Source organism: Anopheles coluzzii, chromosome 3 (genome assembly GCF_943734685.1).
Source record: "Anopheles coluzzii chromosome 3, AcolN3, whole genome shotgun sequence".
NCBI classification, from domain to species: domain Eukaryota; kingdom Metazoa; phylum Arthropoda; class Insecta; order Diptera; family Culicidae; genus Anopheles; species Anopheles coluzzii.
Genome location: NC_064671.1, coordinates 56,311,075 through 56,326,364, shown reverse-complemented (window position 1 = coordinate 56,326,364; position 15,290 = coordinate 56,311,075). Strand labels below are relative to the sequence as shown.

At 40.4% G+C, this 15,290-nt stretch overlaps 2 protein-coding genes and 1 long non-coding RNA gene across 6 annotated transcripts in view; 2 read left to right on the top strand and 1 right to left on the bottom strand.

Annotated features, from left to right (window-relative positions):
• Nucleotides 1-15,290, bottom strand: part of LOC120956139 (pleckstrin homology domain-containing family G member 5) — a 100,577-nt gene that overhangs the window by 76,746 nt on the left and 8,541 nt on the right. The gene's annotated exons all lie outside the window — the stretch shown is intronic.
• Nucleotides 7,680-10,385, top strand: LOC120954776 (protein snakeskin). 2 transcript variants are annotated; one of them, XM_040375008.2, is made up of 4 exons: nt 7,680-7,777; nt 7,888-8,071; nt 9,569-9,895; nt 9,985-10,385. In XM_040375008.2, exons 2-4 carry the CDS (start codon nt 8,021-8,023, stop codon nt 10,078-10,080), a joined length of 474 nt encoding a protein of 157 aa, XP_040230942.1. In that variant the 5' UTR covers nt 7,680-7,777; nt 7,888-8,020; the 3' UTR covers nt 10,081-10,385. The 2 variants fall into 2 exon arrangements, with proteins under 2 accessions (XP_040230942.1, XP_049465616.1); XM_049609659.1 differs by lacking the exon at nt 7,680-7,777 and having other exon boundaries at nt 7,784-8,071.
• LOC125907447 (uncharacterized) lies at nt 8,078-9,434 on the top strand. The gene is made up of 2 exons (XR_007452653.1): nt 8,078-8,833; nt 8,946-9,434. It is a non-coding gene; the product is annotated as an uncharacterized LOC125907447 (long non-coding RNA).

Below are 15,290 nucleotides of genomic sequence, written 5' to 3'. Positions count from 1 at the left end.
CGGATGTCCCAAAACAAATTCTCGGAAGAAAAAATATCGTGTTTATTACGAAGCTAAATAGTTAGTTAAGAAAAAACTGTAATATTACAGGTGTCCCCCGAGATACGACTGTATTTGGGACCGAAAAAATGTCCTAAAGCAAGGCGTAAGTTGAAATAGTCGTATGTCGAATATCTGTGAATATAAAGTTTATAATCGAAATTGAAGAGCCGGAATCTATGAAATCGTATATTTTATTAAAAATAATGTACGATAATGTATTAATTTCCCTCCAAAAGCCGTTTACACGACATAGATATTCAAGATCGGGGTGTTGTGGAATCTGAGGAAATATGTTTGTAACGGTTATCTGCACAGAAATTCAAAAATATATATCAATTTCGTCTCAATGACATTTTTCAACTGTCAAAATCGAAATCGTCGTATCTGCGAATCGTCGTAACTCGAGGGGGTCGTAACTCGGGGAACGCCTGTATATCCTTATCATTTCAACTTCAGAAGTTAGACTGGTCAAAGTTGAAATTTCTTTCCAAGCTACGTTTTACCTCCGACTTTTGTCCTATTTTCACATAATGAATTTAGGTGTGAATATTTGTAATGGGAGGCTGACTTTTAATGAAAAATAAATAAAAAATATATCATTCTTGTTTTAGCACCATTTTTTTTTATTACAAACTGAAAAATCGTACTAAAACCATATTTTTCAACTTCGGTACTGAAAAATTTACACTTCTGTACTTCTTCAATTTTTTCTCCACACCTCATTTTTTGTAGTCAACATGCCGTCAAAAATGATTAAACCTCATATGTAAAAATGCATTCAAACATGTATGGAGCGCGCGCCGTTACACGGTGCGCCATACAAAAATCGTTCAACTTGACTACCACACAAAGAACAGAACGCCCTGTACTTGGCGTTGCGGCGTGTTCGGGATTTAAGTACTTTTCGAAAAGCTGCAATATTGTGTATGTACCTGACATTTTGTAACAACAGGTCCAGAGACCTTAAAACATGTTTTGGATCTAACGCGGGAGATTTCAGCGCTATTGACGAAGATATATCAAATGAACCATACGGCTTAAAAGCGGAAATAAGAGGAATTGAAAACGTTGCGTTAACTTTAAATCACAAAAAATTTACAATAGGATAAAACAAACTTCTTCCATTATTTAGTTTTCTTTAAAAATGCCGACCAAGATAAAGTAATATAAATATAAATATAATATAAATTTATTTATCAAGAGTATGAAGACCAACACCTTGAGTATGGCGCTATGATCTCCTTGCTCGGCCTTCTTATTGGGCCGAATGTCTCTATATTGTGTGCCAAAACATTTATAACATGTAAAAACCCCTGAAAAAATGCTGTGCAGTGGCGCCATCTGGATTTCCAATGATTAAAATAATGTTTTAGAAGTAAATAGACCATTTCAGACAAAATTCGTTATGACATATCGTTATGGATAAAGCGATAGCATTTTTTATTATTCGAATGATCTGACCTCAAGCACCTCTGATTTGCAATTGATCCGCCGTCATTGTGTTAGGATCAGCCGCACACGCATCTAATGATGTTCACATCCACCATCACATTCCTAACGTGTCGCTCGACGAGGATGGCAACTGTATACGCGTACATGTATGCTTACAATCCTACAGTGCACCGACGTGATGAACGTGGGCAATTCCCAAGCCAAGGGCAGGTGTGCCTCATGTACATATCTATACATCGTAAATAGTACAAAAATGACTTATGACCGCGGTTTGTTCGAGCCGCCCCAAAGTGCAACCCGCTTTGCTGTCTTGGCATGCAAAATATTCTCTATAGATACAATTCTACCGATTCCAAACCAAATGTGGCACCACAAACTAAAAATCCCACCAAAAAGTATAAAAACGATTAAACGTCTTATCTCTGGGCACGATTATAGTAATTTCAGGCTACATAAAACGAAGACAATTGAAATAAGCATGGGGCGGTCCCGTGGTACAGTCATCAACCCGAACGACATAATAACATACTCGTGATGGGTTTAGGCCTAGAATGGACCGTCACCCCGTAGCAAGAATTGAATATTCGGCTGCGTGGTTGTATAGGGCCGGCATGTCCGCGTAGGACGTTACGCCAATTAGAAGAAGAAGAAGGACATAAATATTATTATTATTATTGTTTATTTCTCATTCAATGGATAATAGTGATCCATGTTAAAGTTCTTAAGTCTAATCTAAGTATAAATTGAGTAGATAGATCAGCTTAATTGCCCATTTCGAAGCATATGAAGCATGTGTAACGAATCTGACACTGGAGCACACAGAGTGTTTACCTGTCCCAGAAGTATTCCGCAAAAAGAAGAAAACAAAAATAAATAAACGAACCAAATTTTAGCAGATCATGAAAAAGAAAGGAGACAAAACACTTATTATAGTTATCAAATTCATAAACGAAAAAGAATATCGTTCTAAAAACCACCTAACAATAAGGAAACCAACTCGAAATAGTCAACAGCAGAAACTCAACAGAAACCAACAAAAAGGCGAGGACAATCAGATTCCTTAAAAAACATCTAAACAACTACTGTGGGGTTGGCTTTCAGTGACTTATTGATTACCCATAGCAGGATAATCAGTCCTTCGTATGGCGGCACGGTTCATTCGGTGCTTGAATCCATGATAGGCAAGTTGTTAAGTCGTGGTAGTTGACGACTGTTCCACGAGACCGGACATGAATACTGTATACATATTTAAATAGTAGCTTAAACCATCTGTATATCAAGCTGATACAACTTCATAGGATTTTTTTTTCCTGAAAACACGATATTTTACTCACCACGAGTCACGGATGGCCCTCTCTAGCGCCCTGAGAGTATTCCATCCACTTTCATCTGACAAGGTGCATTCCTGTCCTTGATGGAGACTTAAGGAACCATTTTCTTTAATTCAACCCATGTCCTGGCATACGCTGATGATATAGAAAACATTGGTTTGCAGCTCTCCTATGTAACAGAAGCCTACCAAGGGATCGAGCAGGCGTCAGAGAACCTCGGATTTCAGCTAAACGAGGCAACGACCAAAATGATGGTGGCAACATCAGCGAACCTACCAATCAATAATCCAAATCTAGCCGCTGGAGGCGTAAGTAAGTAAGTAAGATTTTAACATAATATTTTATATTTAATTTTGTTATGTTTGGTAGTATGTGATGCTGGAATTTGCTTCGGTAGTAGGATGACTCTCAACTGTTCCCCCTTCTAACCCACTTGGAATCTATTCAACGCATCCGGTTTGTTCTGCGTTTCTTGAGTGTCCAAATGTACTGCTTTGCACAACCTTCTATCGATAAACCAACCAAGTAGCAACGCCCAAAGCAATTCAATGATCTTCCATGGACATGAATCTTAGACAATCCAAGCGGAGGAAGCTAAAAATCTGCTCGTATTTGAGCGAGGCATCTTGCGGACCTTGTTTGGCTGTGTGTTCAAGCGTGGAGAGTGGAGACAAATGATGCATCACGGGTGTGCACTAGTGATGGGTCACCGGAATCGCACCCATGGCTCGGAATCGCTTCCGAGCATTGCTACTCCGGCTCCGATTCCGAATAATTCAAACCGTCGATTCCACCCGGAGCCCTCGGAGCCGTCCGGAGCCGCTAGTCGGCAGCTGGAGCCGTCGGAGCCGTTAGAGCCGTCCGGAGCCGTCGGAACCGTTGGATCCGTCGGAACCGTCCGGAGCCGTCGGAGCCTTCCGGAGCCGTTGGAGCCGTCGGAGCCGTCCGGAGCCGTTAGTCGGCAGCTGGAGCCGGTCGGACCCAACGGCACCGACGGCCCCAACGGCTCCAACCGGCTCCGTCGGCTCCAACGATTACGACGGCTCCAACCGGCTCCGGACGGCTACAACCGGCTCCGTCGGCTCCGGACGGCTCCGGACGGCTCCAACGGTTCCGGACGGCTCCGACGGCTCCAACGGTTCCGGACGGCTCCGACGGCTCCAACGGTTGCAGACGGCTCCGACTGCTCCAATGGCTCTGACGGCTCCAACGGCTCCGGACGTCTCCGACGGCTCCGACGGCTCCATCGGTTCCGACGGCTCCGACCGGCTCCGGCTGCCGACTAGCGGCTCCGGACGGTTCCGGACGGCTCCGGACGGCTCCAGATGGCTCCTAGGTCAGAGTTTGGCACCTACCTTCCGGAACCGCTTCCAATTTTGGCGGATTCATTCGGAAGCGATTCCGGATTTGTGTTGAATTTACCCATCACTAGTGTGCACATTGATGGAAAGCTGCAGCTGAGAAGTAAGTAACCAGGAGAATTATCGTTAGCCGAGCCACGGCACAACAACGTGCTCAATCGTTGGCATGGGTAAATAAAGAAAAACAGGGAGAGTATACACATTTTAAGATGTTTATTACCTTTGTTTCCATGGCACGATTTCTGCCATGAAACTCCTGTCCTCCTGCTCCTGTGAAATGACTCTATATGGTGACTTTATTCGCTAGGGTTTATTGCACACAATCGATCATCTGTACTTATATTCCCAAGCTGATATAGAAGTATTGTCATGAACACGATACTTCGTTTTGTGTCTACATTGCTCAGAACGATCAGCGCTTTATTTTGTAAAAAAAATTATCTCCGCAAACGTTTGCGACAATCAACCAATAACATTGAAGCACTTTATTATGTCCTTTTCTTCGTCCCGGCACTACAGAAACTTTGCGAGGATGTCCTTTGCAGACCAAGGGTACGGTTGATTTACATAAATATTCAACAAATTTCTAACGCCCACAAACACTACGCTCCTAGGCGCTGAACGATTCATGCAACAACAAAATCGTCGATACTCCATACTCCTTGAAGTGTAAATCCATCGCTAGACCGAAAGGGCTCTAGGTGGGATGCGGTCATCAGTGTGGTCGATTTTATATTTCGTTCCCAAAAAGGACCCTTGTCAAATATTCTTAAGTGATTACATTCTTGAATTCGTGATTAAATTTGCACAATTTTCCACTCTATCTTCATTCAATGGGCTCATGTTTCTTATCCAGAATGTTATACGAATAATATGCAAGCTAGCAAAACCATATCGCTACCTGCAACCAACCCCCGTAACAATAGCCGGTGAAAATGTTATGCCTATCGGCAGCTTGACAAATATTGTCAATATTGACAATAAAACTAAATGAAATAATTACAATCAACCCTGATGTACAATCGGTTATGTGTTTATAGGATTGCAAGAAAAAGAAGAAAAGAAAAGAGGTACTTCTTATTCCTTGGTAATAACACTTACACGGTCATGCCAGCATATGCCAGGCTTCTGATATAAATACGTATCAAGTAACCGGATAGAATAGATAAGAACAAAATTTAATTTGTAAGATCCAGCGTGTCTATTAAATAGAGACCGGGCCGTTTTGATTTGATACAAGGAAAATCTTGCATAAAAGCAAAAACATTTGCGTTCTTAGTACATTTTATTAGTTTTGTAAATGTTTTTGCTCGGTAGCGTAGTTAGTGCCGTACTTTGATTGATCATTAAATTGATTGAAAATTAAACTGAAAATTGATCTGATACTGAGTTTAGTTATGTCTACCTACCCAAGGTAAGGCTTCTAAACTCCAACGTTTCCAGTATGGGAAACCCCCTCTGGGTTACTATGACCCCCGGGAAGATCAAGTATTGCAAAGTCCGCTTCGACAAAAGTTTTATTCTACCTCAATACATGTCACCGAAACACTGATTGTATGATCATCAAACTACATGGCGACCGTATCCAAAATCAAACACATTACATAGCGACCGTAACGTATTGAGTCGCTGAAACAAATCAGTTTCGTTGTAATTGTTGATTTTGAGTATCTATCATTATCAATGTAAGTGCACGGCTATTTGTTGAGTAGCTAACCTAAAATGGAGCATAGTACACACAGGTGTCAACGAAAATTAATTTATATTCAGGATGGCTGTAGCTACGCGCTGCAATAACCAAACAATTGTTTGTATTCTTCGATGCAAATAAATTATATGGTAAATTAGTTAGTATTATTCAATATGCTGCTAAAAATGTGTTTTAGCATCATTGATGAGCAACTTTTTAAACCAGCGGTCGGCAAAATCCGGCCCGCCGCAACATGCAATCATGCCCGCGAAAGGATTCTACTTATTTTGAACGATGGGAAGAATCTATAAAAATTATTCAGTCTATAAAAAATATTTTATTAGTCTATTAAATATTCAGTATAAAAATTACAATTTTACAAAGAAATTTTATACCGTTGCATCTTTCAACTTTAATTATCGTAATGTGCAATGACGGACCAATCAGTATGGTCGAACTAGTGTTCAATATTCGCATATGTAATAACATATTGTTTCAACACGACAATAATTCTTTAAGAATGGAGGAAGTGGCATACGAAACTTTGTGTAAAGAAGATAAACTAAAGTCTGGTGGCAGTAAATTTATTTAAAGTTTTGCTTGCGACTTTACTTGATACTTGATATTTGATATTTATTTGTTAAATTCAACGGGTCTTATGTGGCCCTCTCGAAATGAAGTAACATAAAAATGAAACAAAACATGTCAGATTGGCGACGATCACAAACGACCTGGTGCGAAGCGAACGCGATTTACGACGAGAGATATTCGGCATTCGCTAAAACAATACAATACGCTAAAACAATAGTTATTTTAGGCCTTTCTCGTAGTACAGTCGTCAACTCGTACGACTTAACAACATGCCCATCATGGGTTCAAGCCCGAAATAGACCGTGCCGCCATACGTAGGATTGACTATCCTGCTATGCGGGGAAATCAATTAGTCACTGAAAGCCAAACCCACAAGAGGTAAAGGCAGGCCTTGACCGACAACGGTTGTTGAGCCAAAGAAGAAGAAGAAGAAGATTTTTAAAAATCTTCCACCTGCCCGCGGCTCTCGATCATTTAGTAAATTTGGCCCTTTACCTAGACAGTTTGTTGACCACTGCTTTAGCCTAATATCAATTATACTAAGACAGCTATGAGCTATATACAACAACATCTACAATGAATCATGCGTATCATAATACTCAGTTCCAATGCATGGTATCTTAGTCATCACAACTATCCCTACAAAATATACCTTGAAATGATAAATCCTTCAAGGTTTTTATCATACAACCAAAAAGCGATAATTTTAAATAACGTGTCAGATGATGTAAATAGCCATAACTAAAGTTTTCTATAATGTTGGAGCCCAAATGTTCTACAATCACTCAGTTATTTGATGCTGTTCAATTATGTTTAGAAGTTTTGTTTTAACTTTCTCTCGTTGTTCAAAAATCTCACAATTTAGTCACTTTCAGCACATCAGTGAAACCTCCTCTCAAAATACTGCAACGAAGCATAAAATACCTATCATATATAACTGATGACCTGCATCATTATGCCAATAGATTTCACCCGCAAACATTCCAAGTATTTTGAAATATTTCTTTACTGGTATCGAGTTGTCTACACCATGCACTGGGCGGATATTACTCATTACGGTTAACTTACCTTATCTCTTGCAACAACGTGTGGCTTCACCACACATACAGACACATTGGAGGTCATGTAAAGGAAGGTGTCGCTGGTTAGTTAGCTAGAAACTGAGCATATTTTCCGTTATCTAATCTACAAACCGTACCCACTACGCTGATAAGCAGGTGGTATTGGTGACAACGATAGTGAATACAGAAATGCGGTTATGAGTATCGTTCCCTGGGCAGAGTCAATTCAACCGTTTCATTCGTCAGAAGGTGCGTACGTGCACGGCGTATTGACGATCCTAACAGATTTCCTCTACCACCATCGTACCGCACAACACCCTGATAGTGACAGATTGAATCCTTTTTCTATCGTTCTTTAGATCCCAGTCCTCGCATAAGCAGTGAAAAGATTAAACAGCCAAACCGCTAATTTGAGGTTACGCTACAGGTGTCGCAACAACAAGTGGTCATCGTGGTCCTTCGCTGCTATACGCAACTGTCCCACGCATCAAAATGGTGTCTGCGGAAACGATTGGTTCCATTTTTATAAAAGTGTTCAAAGTGGTGAGCATATATTAGTTAGTTACGGTTAAAATCAGTGAACAATGTCTTATAAATTAGTTTATATAACGACAGTATTTTTGGAATGCACAAGCTCAAAGAAGTGTCGTTTTTAACTATCATCTAAAACTCTGCTGTGATTAATGCCGCAAGGAAAAGCATAGAAAAAAAGAAGAACGTAAGATTTTCCTTATCAAAATCATGTCTCACGATTGGCTAATGCACAAGATATTGGTTTTAAAAGGTCTATTTTACAATCAACAAAAAGACCACACCCTATACATATTTAATTTAAAGTGCCATAGAGAAGTGTTGTATGTTATCACTCCCCGTGAAACGATTTATATGCTAAAACATAGATAATGTTTCTATCGAAGCTAGTCAAAAATTTTTAAAATATTTTGTTTGAATAATTTCTAAATTACATTCATTATGTTACCCTATCAAATATTATGGTCTTATTACGAAGCTCGGATTTGCCTGGGGAAAAGCAGTAATAGTTTATAGTAAACGATCTATCATCAAATATGCGTGAGCTTATGCCATTTTGATGACTAGCAGGTCAATTCGGAAAAAAGGGTTATCGTATCCAACACTGCGTTCGCACAAGTGATAAGATAAGGATTGTGACCACTAACAACTAGCAATGTTCGTTCATGACGGCATGGTAAAAATATTCAACTCCACTTGTCTACCTTCTTACAGTAGGTTACGGCACAGTCCAAACACAATTCCTCTAATATGTTTAGCTATATCGATTCTTCGGTGAGTAAAATTTTATTGCACTGTTAATATTTTGATTTTGTTGAAGTTTGAGTCCAAATTTTCATTTTTTTAAACATGGAATAAAAAACGGACGTAACATTCATACCGGAAGAATGGGACCATACACTGGCATAAAGCACACAGCACAGTAACCAATTGAGGGTTGCTTTTTTCCACCTTATCGCCCCATAAAATGATACCAACGATCTACGAACCGTTGCTTTGAAGAAAAGTGAACATCTAAACCAATGTTGAGAACCGTAAACGCAAAGTTGAATGGATGTGCATCAATGGACACCAGAACAAATATTGGTTAACAAAGGGTAGAACATTGATTTTTTCCTGTATCATAATGAGGCATAGCACATACGTTCTCCATCTTTATAGCATTCCAATGGAAGGACTACATTGTTACGGCTTTGCACTTAACTTTTTTCTTCACAGCTATTTTTACGGTACGGTGGACCGAGTAAGATTATTTCGCACGCACGATTTTACGTACACACAAGAAGGGATCAGAACACTCGACAGAATGCTATTTTTTGCCTGTAACGACCTTCGGTCGTGAAACGTGAAACATAAAACCCCGGACACAATCTAAGCAGAATGCATTCCCAAATTAAATTGCGCAAACAACATTAGTGCTGGACACAATGTTTATGATACCCTACGGGGAGACCCAGTGTGCATGTTAGATCCATTACTTAAGGTGTATCTGTCGATTCTATTTTGCAGGTCATCAACATTGTAGTACTGATCATTTACCGAACGGGATATGGAGGAGATTTCCTCGGTATCGGTGGTACCTGGAACCTTAACGAGGAGAAGAGCCCAGATGCAGAAATCGTCGCGTCAGGTGTATTTGTCGGCTTTATCATCTATACCGGAGTGCAGCTACTTACTTTTGGTTTCGGTACCACCAAACATAAGTACGAGCTTTCCGACACGATCATGAACGTGGTCGGTACGTTCATGTGGGTTGCTGTCGGTGGTACTGCACTACACTACTGGCACGGTTATCTAGCGGAGCACGACTTTGAAAACATCACTTCCGAAAGAACGGTAAGTCTAATAGTAGATAAATGGATTGAGATCTAATAGATTGAGATTAGACAAATCGCAAGGATAACACTTTTTGCTTTATATTTCAGGCTGGATTGGCATTAGGTGCCTTGTGTGTCATCAACGGAGCCCTCTATCTAGCAGATTCTGTGCTTGCCTTCATTCATTACACTAAATATGCCTAATTTTAGAATACACCATAAGTGAACATTGCTGACATTGTTTAGAATGTAGTGTTTGTACGATTAGTGAGGCTAAGGAATTTATTATAATTACTTAGATTCATATACTTTGGTAACTATTATACAAGAGAACGTAATCCTTAAGGCATTGAAGCGTAGCTCTATGCTTCCTCATAATATCCGCCCTTTTCATGCAAAAGTTCAATCCCACAACAACAATAGCCTTGCAACAATAATGTTCAAATGATTCCTATAAATGACAAATAAATGAAAAGGTAGGAATTACCACCGTACCACAAAAATAACAACCTGACTGTAGTTCTTTATAATGAAAGTTTTACACACATTCGTCAATGTCCAGGCAAATTTACTGAGGTAAAAAGTGTTGTTGATAGGTATAAACCATACAAACGCGTAACATGTCTGAAACTTCTGTTTGCGTTTTTTTTTATTTTGAAACGTTTTCTTCTGCAGCTTACGTTTTGTTTTTAACTAAAACATTTTGAGCCCTAAATATGTTTCATCCTAAGGAATTTTGATTGAGTAAATGCTGTGAAAGAAATTTTACTCACTCGTATAACTTATTATGCGTATAATGTCCAGCTATGATAAATTAATTAAACAATTCCTTTGTAAAAATGCCATATCTTTTATTTTGATCGCTTCCTGCACTCAATCCTACATATAATGTCCAGCTAAAATTGCTGCACATATACTGCCGTTAACGGTTTGAGGAGCTATAGAATCAATTCAGCACCAGAACAGGTATACGTTTCGTTATGAATCCAGGATATGTCAAATCACAATTTCAGGACCGGAATAAAACCGAATCCTGGTTGTGGATTGGAATGCGTTCATGATCGGTTCCAGGATCGGCAAAAATTTAATATCAGTTCCTGGTCCAGTATGGGTTTGTGATCGATTCTAGGACAGATATGAGTTTGTCAAGTATCTAAGGTCCGTTATGGATTCGTTATCAGTTCCAAAACCAGTATGGATTCGGTATTAATTCCAGGACCTACATGAGTTCAGTGTCAGTAACAAAACCGGGATGGGTTTGTGATCGGTTACAGGGCCGGTGCGAATTTGGAATCAGTATAAAGACTGGTATGGTTTTGAGAGGTTCTATAATCAGAATGCGAACGCAATCAGTTGCTGGACGCATAGAGGTTCAGTATCAGTTCCAGGAACAATAAATGAACAAGACAATTTTCGGGATTTGTGTGCGGTTTGTATAAGTTTAGGAAACCGGCATAGGATTATGATGATAACTAGGATCAATATCGGTTCAACATCAGCATCGTGAACGTTATGAGATGAGTTCTAGGACCGCTTTTGGTTCCTGATCAGTATCAGGACCGATATGACTTCCGGACCAATTCCAAAATTTGTAAGTGTTCGCGCCTTCGTCCGCCAGTCTGTTATAGGGGTCTTAATGGCGGACGCCTCCACGAAATCTTGTCACCTTAGTTTGGGTCTACCACGCCTCCTCTGTCCTTGTGGACGGCCTAAAAAGACTTTACGGGCTGGTATCGTCTGTTTCCATGCGTAAAACATGGCCAGCTCACCGGAGCCTGGCGAGCTTGATACGCTGCACAATAGTGAAGTCGCCGTACATCTCGTATAGATCGTCATTATAACGACTCCTCTATTGTCCTTTCACACATACGAGGCCAAGTATTCTTCTGAGCATCTTCCTCTCGAACGCGGCCAAGAGGGTTTCGTCAGATTTGAACAGTGTCCATGTCCCAGAGGCGTATGTGAGAACCGATACTATATAGGTGCTATCTAGTCCTAGCTTGAACTGATTTTTCAGGCTGTAGAATGACCAATTGGTAGCCAGCATCCTTGCGCGCAACTCAGCTTCCATGCTATTGTCGTTGCTGACCTTTGACCCAAGATAGGTGAATTGTGGGACGACTTCAAAAGTGCGTTCACCTATGTGCACGTCACATCTACGTAGATTCTGATTATTTATTGGTAGGCCCGCTGATGTTGCCACCATCAGTTTGGTCTTTGCCTCGTTTATCTGCAATCCGAAGTTCTCTGCCGCCTGCAGAGCCAAACCCGTCCCCCTGGCGCTGATCCTTGGTGGTAACAAAAGGTCCTGAGAGTTTTTCAGCCACCCTCACCTGGCAAGTGACGTTGGTCATAGTAATTCTAACTAGCCTTATCAGTTTGGCCGGGATTCCGAAAGAGCTCATGGCGTCATACAGTTTTGCCCTGGCTATGCTATCATATGCGGCTTTGAAGTCAATGAAGAGATGGTATGTGTCGTGTCTGTATTCAGCCATCTTCTCCAAGATCTGCCGCATGGTGAAGATCTGATCAGTGGTTGATTTTCCGTTTTGGAATCCTCTTTGATAGTTTCCGAGTATCTCTTCGACGTGCGGGACAAGGTGATCCTGAAAGATCAGCGAGAATATTTTATATGCAGTATTCAACACCGTAATACCCCTGTAGTTGTTGCAGTCCAACCTGTCTCCTTTCTTGTATATGGGGTAGATGATGCCGAGATTCCAATCACAAGGCATTGATTCGCTATCCCACACCTCAGTAACAATTTGATGAATCTCGTTTTCTAGTCGTGCACCTCCATTCTTGACCAGTTCAGTTGCGATTCCGTCGGTTCCGGGTGCCTTGTTATTTTTCAACAGACGTATAGCCTTTCGTGTATCTTCTATGCTAGGTGGCAGTAGCTTGACACTATCTGCTTGATACTATCACTAGCATTTCTAGCTGTTCGCTAAACTGGTCGTTGATTAATTCATCAAAGTACTTAGCCCACCACGAGAGGACCTCTGGCTGGTTACTGACCAGATCTCCATCCTTGTTGCGACAGCAGGTAACCTTAGGTACAACGTTGTTTCGGTGACCTGCTATCCCTAGGTAAATCTTTCGTGTCGGTCCGTACGCCTCTCTGGTTTGCTCTACCAAAGCATGCTTCTTGGAGCGGTGAACTCGTTTCTCTTCGCGTCTGAGCCGTGAGTATTCCTCTGCGCATACCCGCGTTCTATGCCGTTGCTGCATTGCTCGGTATGCAGTATTCTTACGTTCGGTCACTTGTCTGCATTCATCGTCGAACCAGCCAGATTTGGTGTTGCCACGACGTGGTGGGAGTATATTTCTTGCACAGTTTATTATTTTTGTTTTTAGAGCGTTCCACCTCTCGCTCGTAGTTTCATAACTGTTTTCTGGTAGTAGAGAGTCGTCTAAAGCGGCTTTGAATTCCTTTTGGACAGCAATGTCCCTTATAGAGTCCGTGTTGAGTCGAGGCTGCGTGCTTTTTCTAGCCAATATTTACTCTGGACGAGCGACGTATCGGAATCAAACTTTTTTAACCGGAATCAATTTATTTTAAAGGATGCAAAGGCTACAAGGTTAATCGTTGATGATCTGCCAGGCATATTATCGTATTAGGCTAAACTTAATCACGGTTTAGTATCATATATTAACGGAGGAAAAATCACCGATTCGAAGAGTTTTGTACTGGCACACAACCATGATATACCGCGATAGTTGGATGCTACCGAGCGGGAAGACAGATACAAGCAAGCTCAATTTCCATACAGCAGGCAAAAGTCCATAACACGTATGATTTAGAGAACAGTTTAGCTAAGATTCGCTAACATCGGCTAAGATCGGCATTTTTTTTTTATGACTGATGCTAAGAAATCAACGAACCCAGGGGAAGAAAGGAAAGGCTTATGTATAGCAATGGGCTCAGAAACAAGACCAACGATAATCGTAGGTAAAAAGACATTGATCACGTTAACAGGAGTGAAACTAAGCAGTGAGTATGGATCTCAGTAAAAATCGTTGCAAAGTTGCTGGCTAAAAGGTTGGGTGTGTCGCAAGATAAGGTGGTACAACGTTCACCGCAAGTGAGCAGTTTTTTTAAAGTATGTGAGCTACGACGAGAATTTGAAAATCCATCGCTAAAAGAAACGGGGGTTGGAGGGAAACCGGATCTGAGGCCGCGATGCTTAGTGACGATACCTGGCTCTATTATAGATACGATAAGCAGTTGCCACAATTTAATGTATTCTTTTAAGAAACATGCAGGATGGCGGAGGATAGGCCACAAAGAACGAGATTAATCGCGTTTGAGTGACTTCAGTGGTCTATTTGACCGAAGAGACATTGTGTGGATGGATAACATAGACAGAGAGCAGAAGTAAAATACTCAAAAACCAGTAAATTTAATTCATCAATGGATGGACAACCAGATAAGAGAGACTAGTCAATGTCTGTAAGCAATTCAATGAGTCTAGTATATTCAGACCTTTAAACCGTCCATAGATTGATCAAAGCATAGTGATCACGGCGATCCTGCAGAAAAAGATAAAGCTGTGTCCCAGATTATCAGTAGCAGTTTACTATTTGAGCAATTCAAAACACCAGCCAACTACATTCCACCGCATTGATGAAGGTATCCCCAATTGAATAAGTATCTCAAGTTCTATACGGCAGATGTCGACTACGACAATCGCGGAATTGGACTATGGGATAAAGAAAGCTCCAATAAACAGCGTTTTAGTAGAAATTAGGCTTAATAATGACCCAAACATGTTTAAGAAAATTACAGTGTGCATTGATTTGCTTCGTTTTTAACGTTTTTAAGCATGCGATTGAAACACCATTGACACGGGTCCTTGTGCTATTATTCATATCCAAGAATGAATTATTATGAATTATGAATTAAGAATTATAATTATCCAAGAATGGGTATATTGTAAGACCCGACCCCTTAGAAGGATTAAAACAACGTGCTATCACGTTGTTTCGGGCCTTTTATATTAAAGTCATCGAATAACAAAGAAATTTACTTCAAAGAAGATTATATTAACAGATTTAAATGAGTTTGACACATCGAGGTCATCGTCTAGTATGGCGTAAACAGTGTACTAAATTGCAGATTGCAAAATCTCGTGTAACGTTAACATCATTGTGCCATGATATTAGGCTTCAATGTTGAAAATTGATCTAGAAAAATTATTCAAATTGATAAGAAAAGAAATTGGGAAATATATTCTTGCATGCATGTAGTAAGTACTTTTAGGCTAAGTACTGAGAAATTTTACTTAAAAAGTACCACATGTTTCAAGGTCAGTCGAGCAAGAGAAAATACAAAGAATTGTCATTTGCCGAATACACCCTATCACCCGAAAACAAATTAACAGATCATATAATGCCGAACCCCGAATATCTTA

Excerpts from the sequence above, each read along its gene's own strand:
- LOC120954776 (XM_040375008.2), top strand. The coding sequence starts at position 8,021 with ATGGTGTCTGCGGAAACGATTGGTTCCATTTTTATAAAAGTGTTCAAA. Across the intron at positions 8,072-9,568 it reads TTATAAAAGTGTTCAAAGTG|GTCATCAACATTGTAGTACT; the intron begins GTGAGCATATAT and ends TCTATTTTGCAG. Across the intron at positions 9,896-9,984 it reads ACATCACTTCCGAAAGAACG|GCTGGATTGGCATTAGGTGC; the intron begins GTAAGTCTAATA and ends TTTATATTTCAG.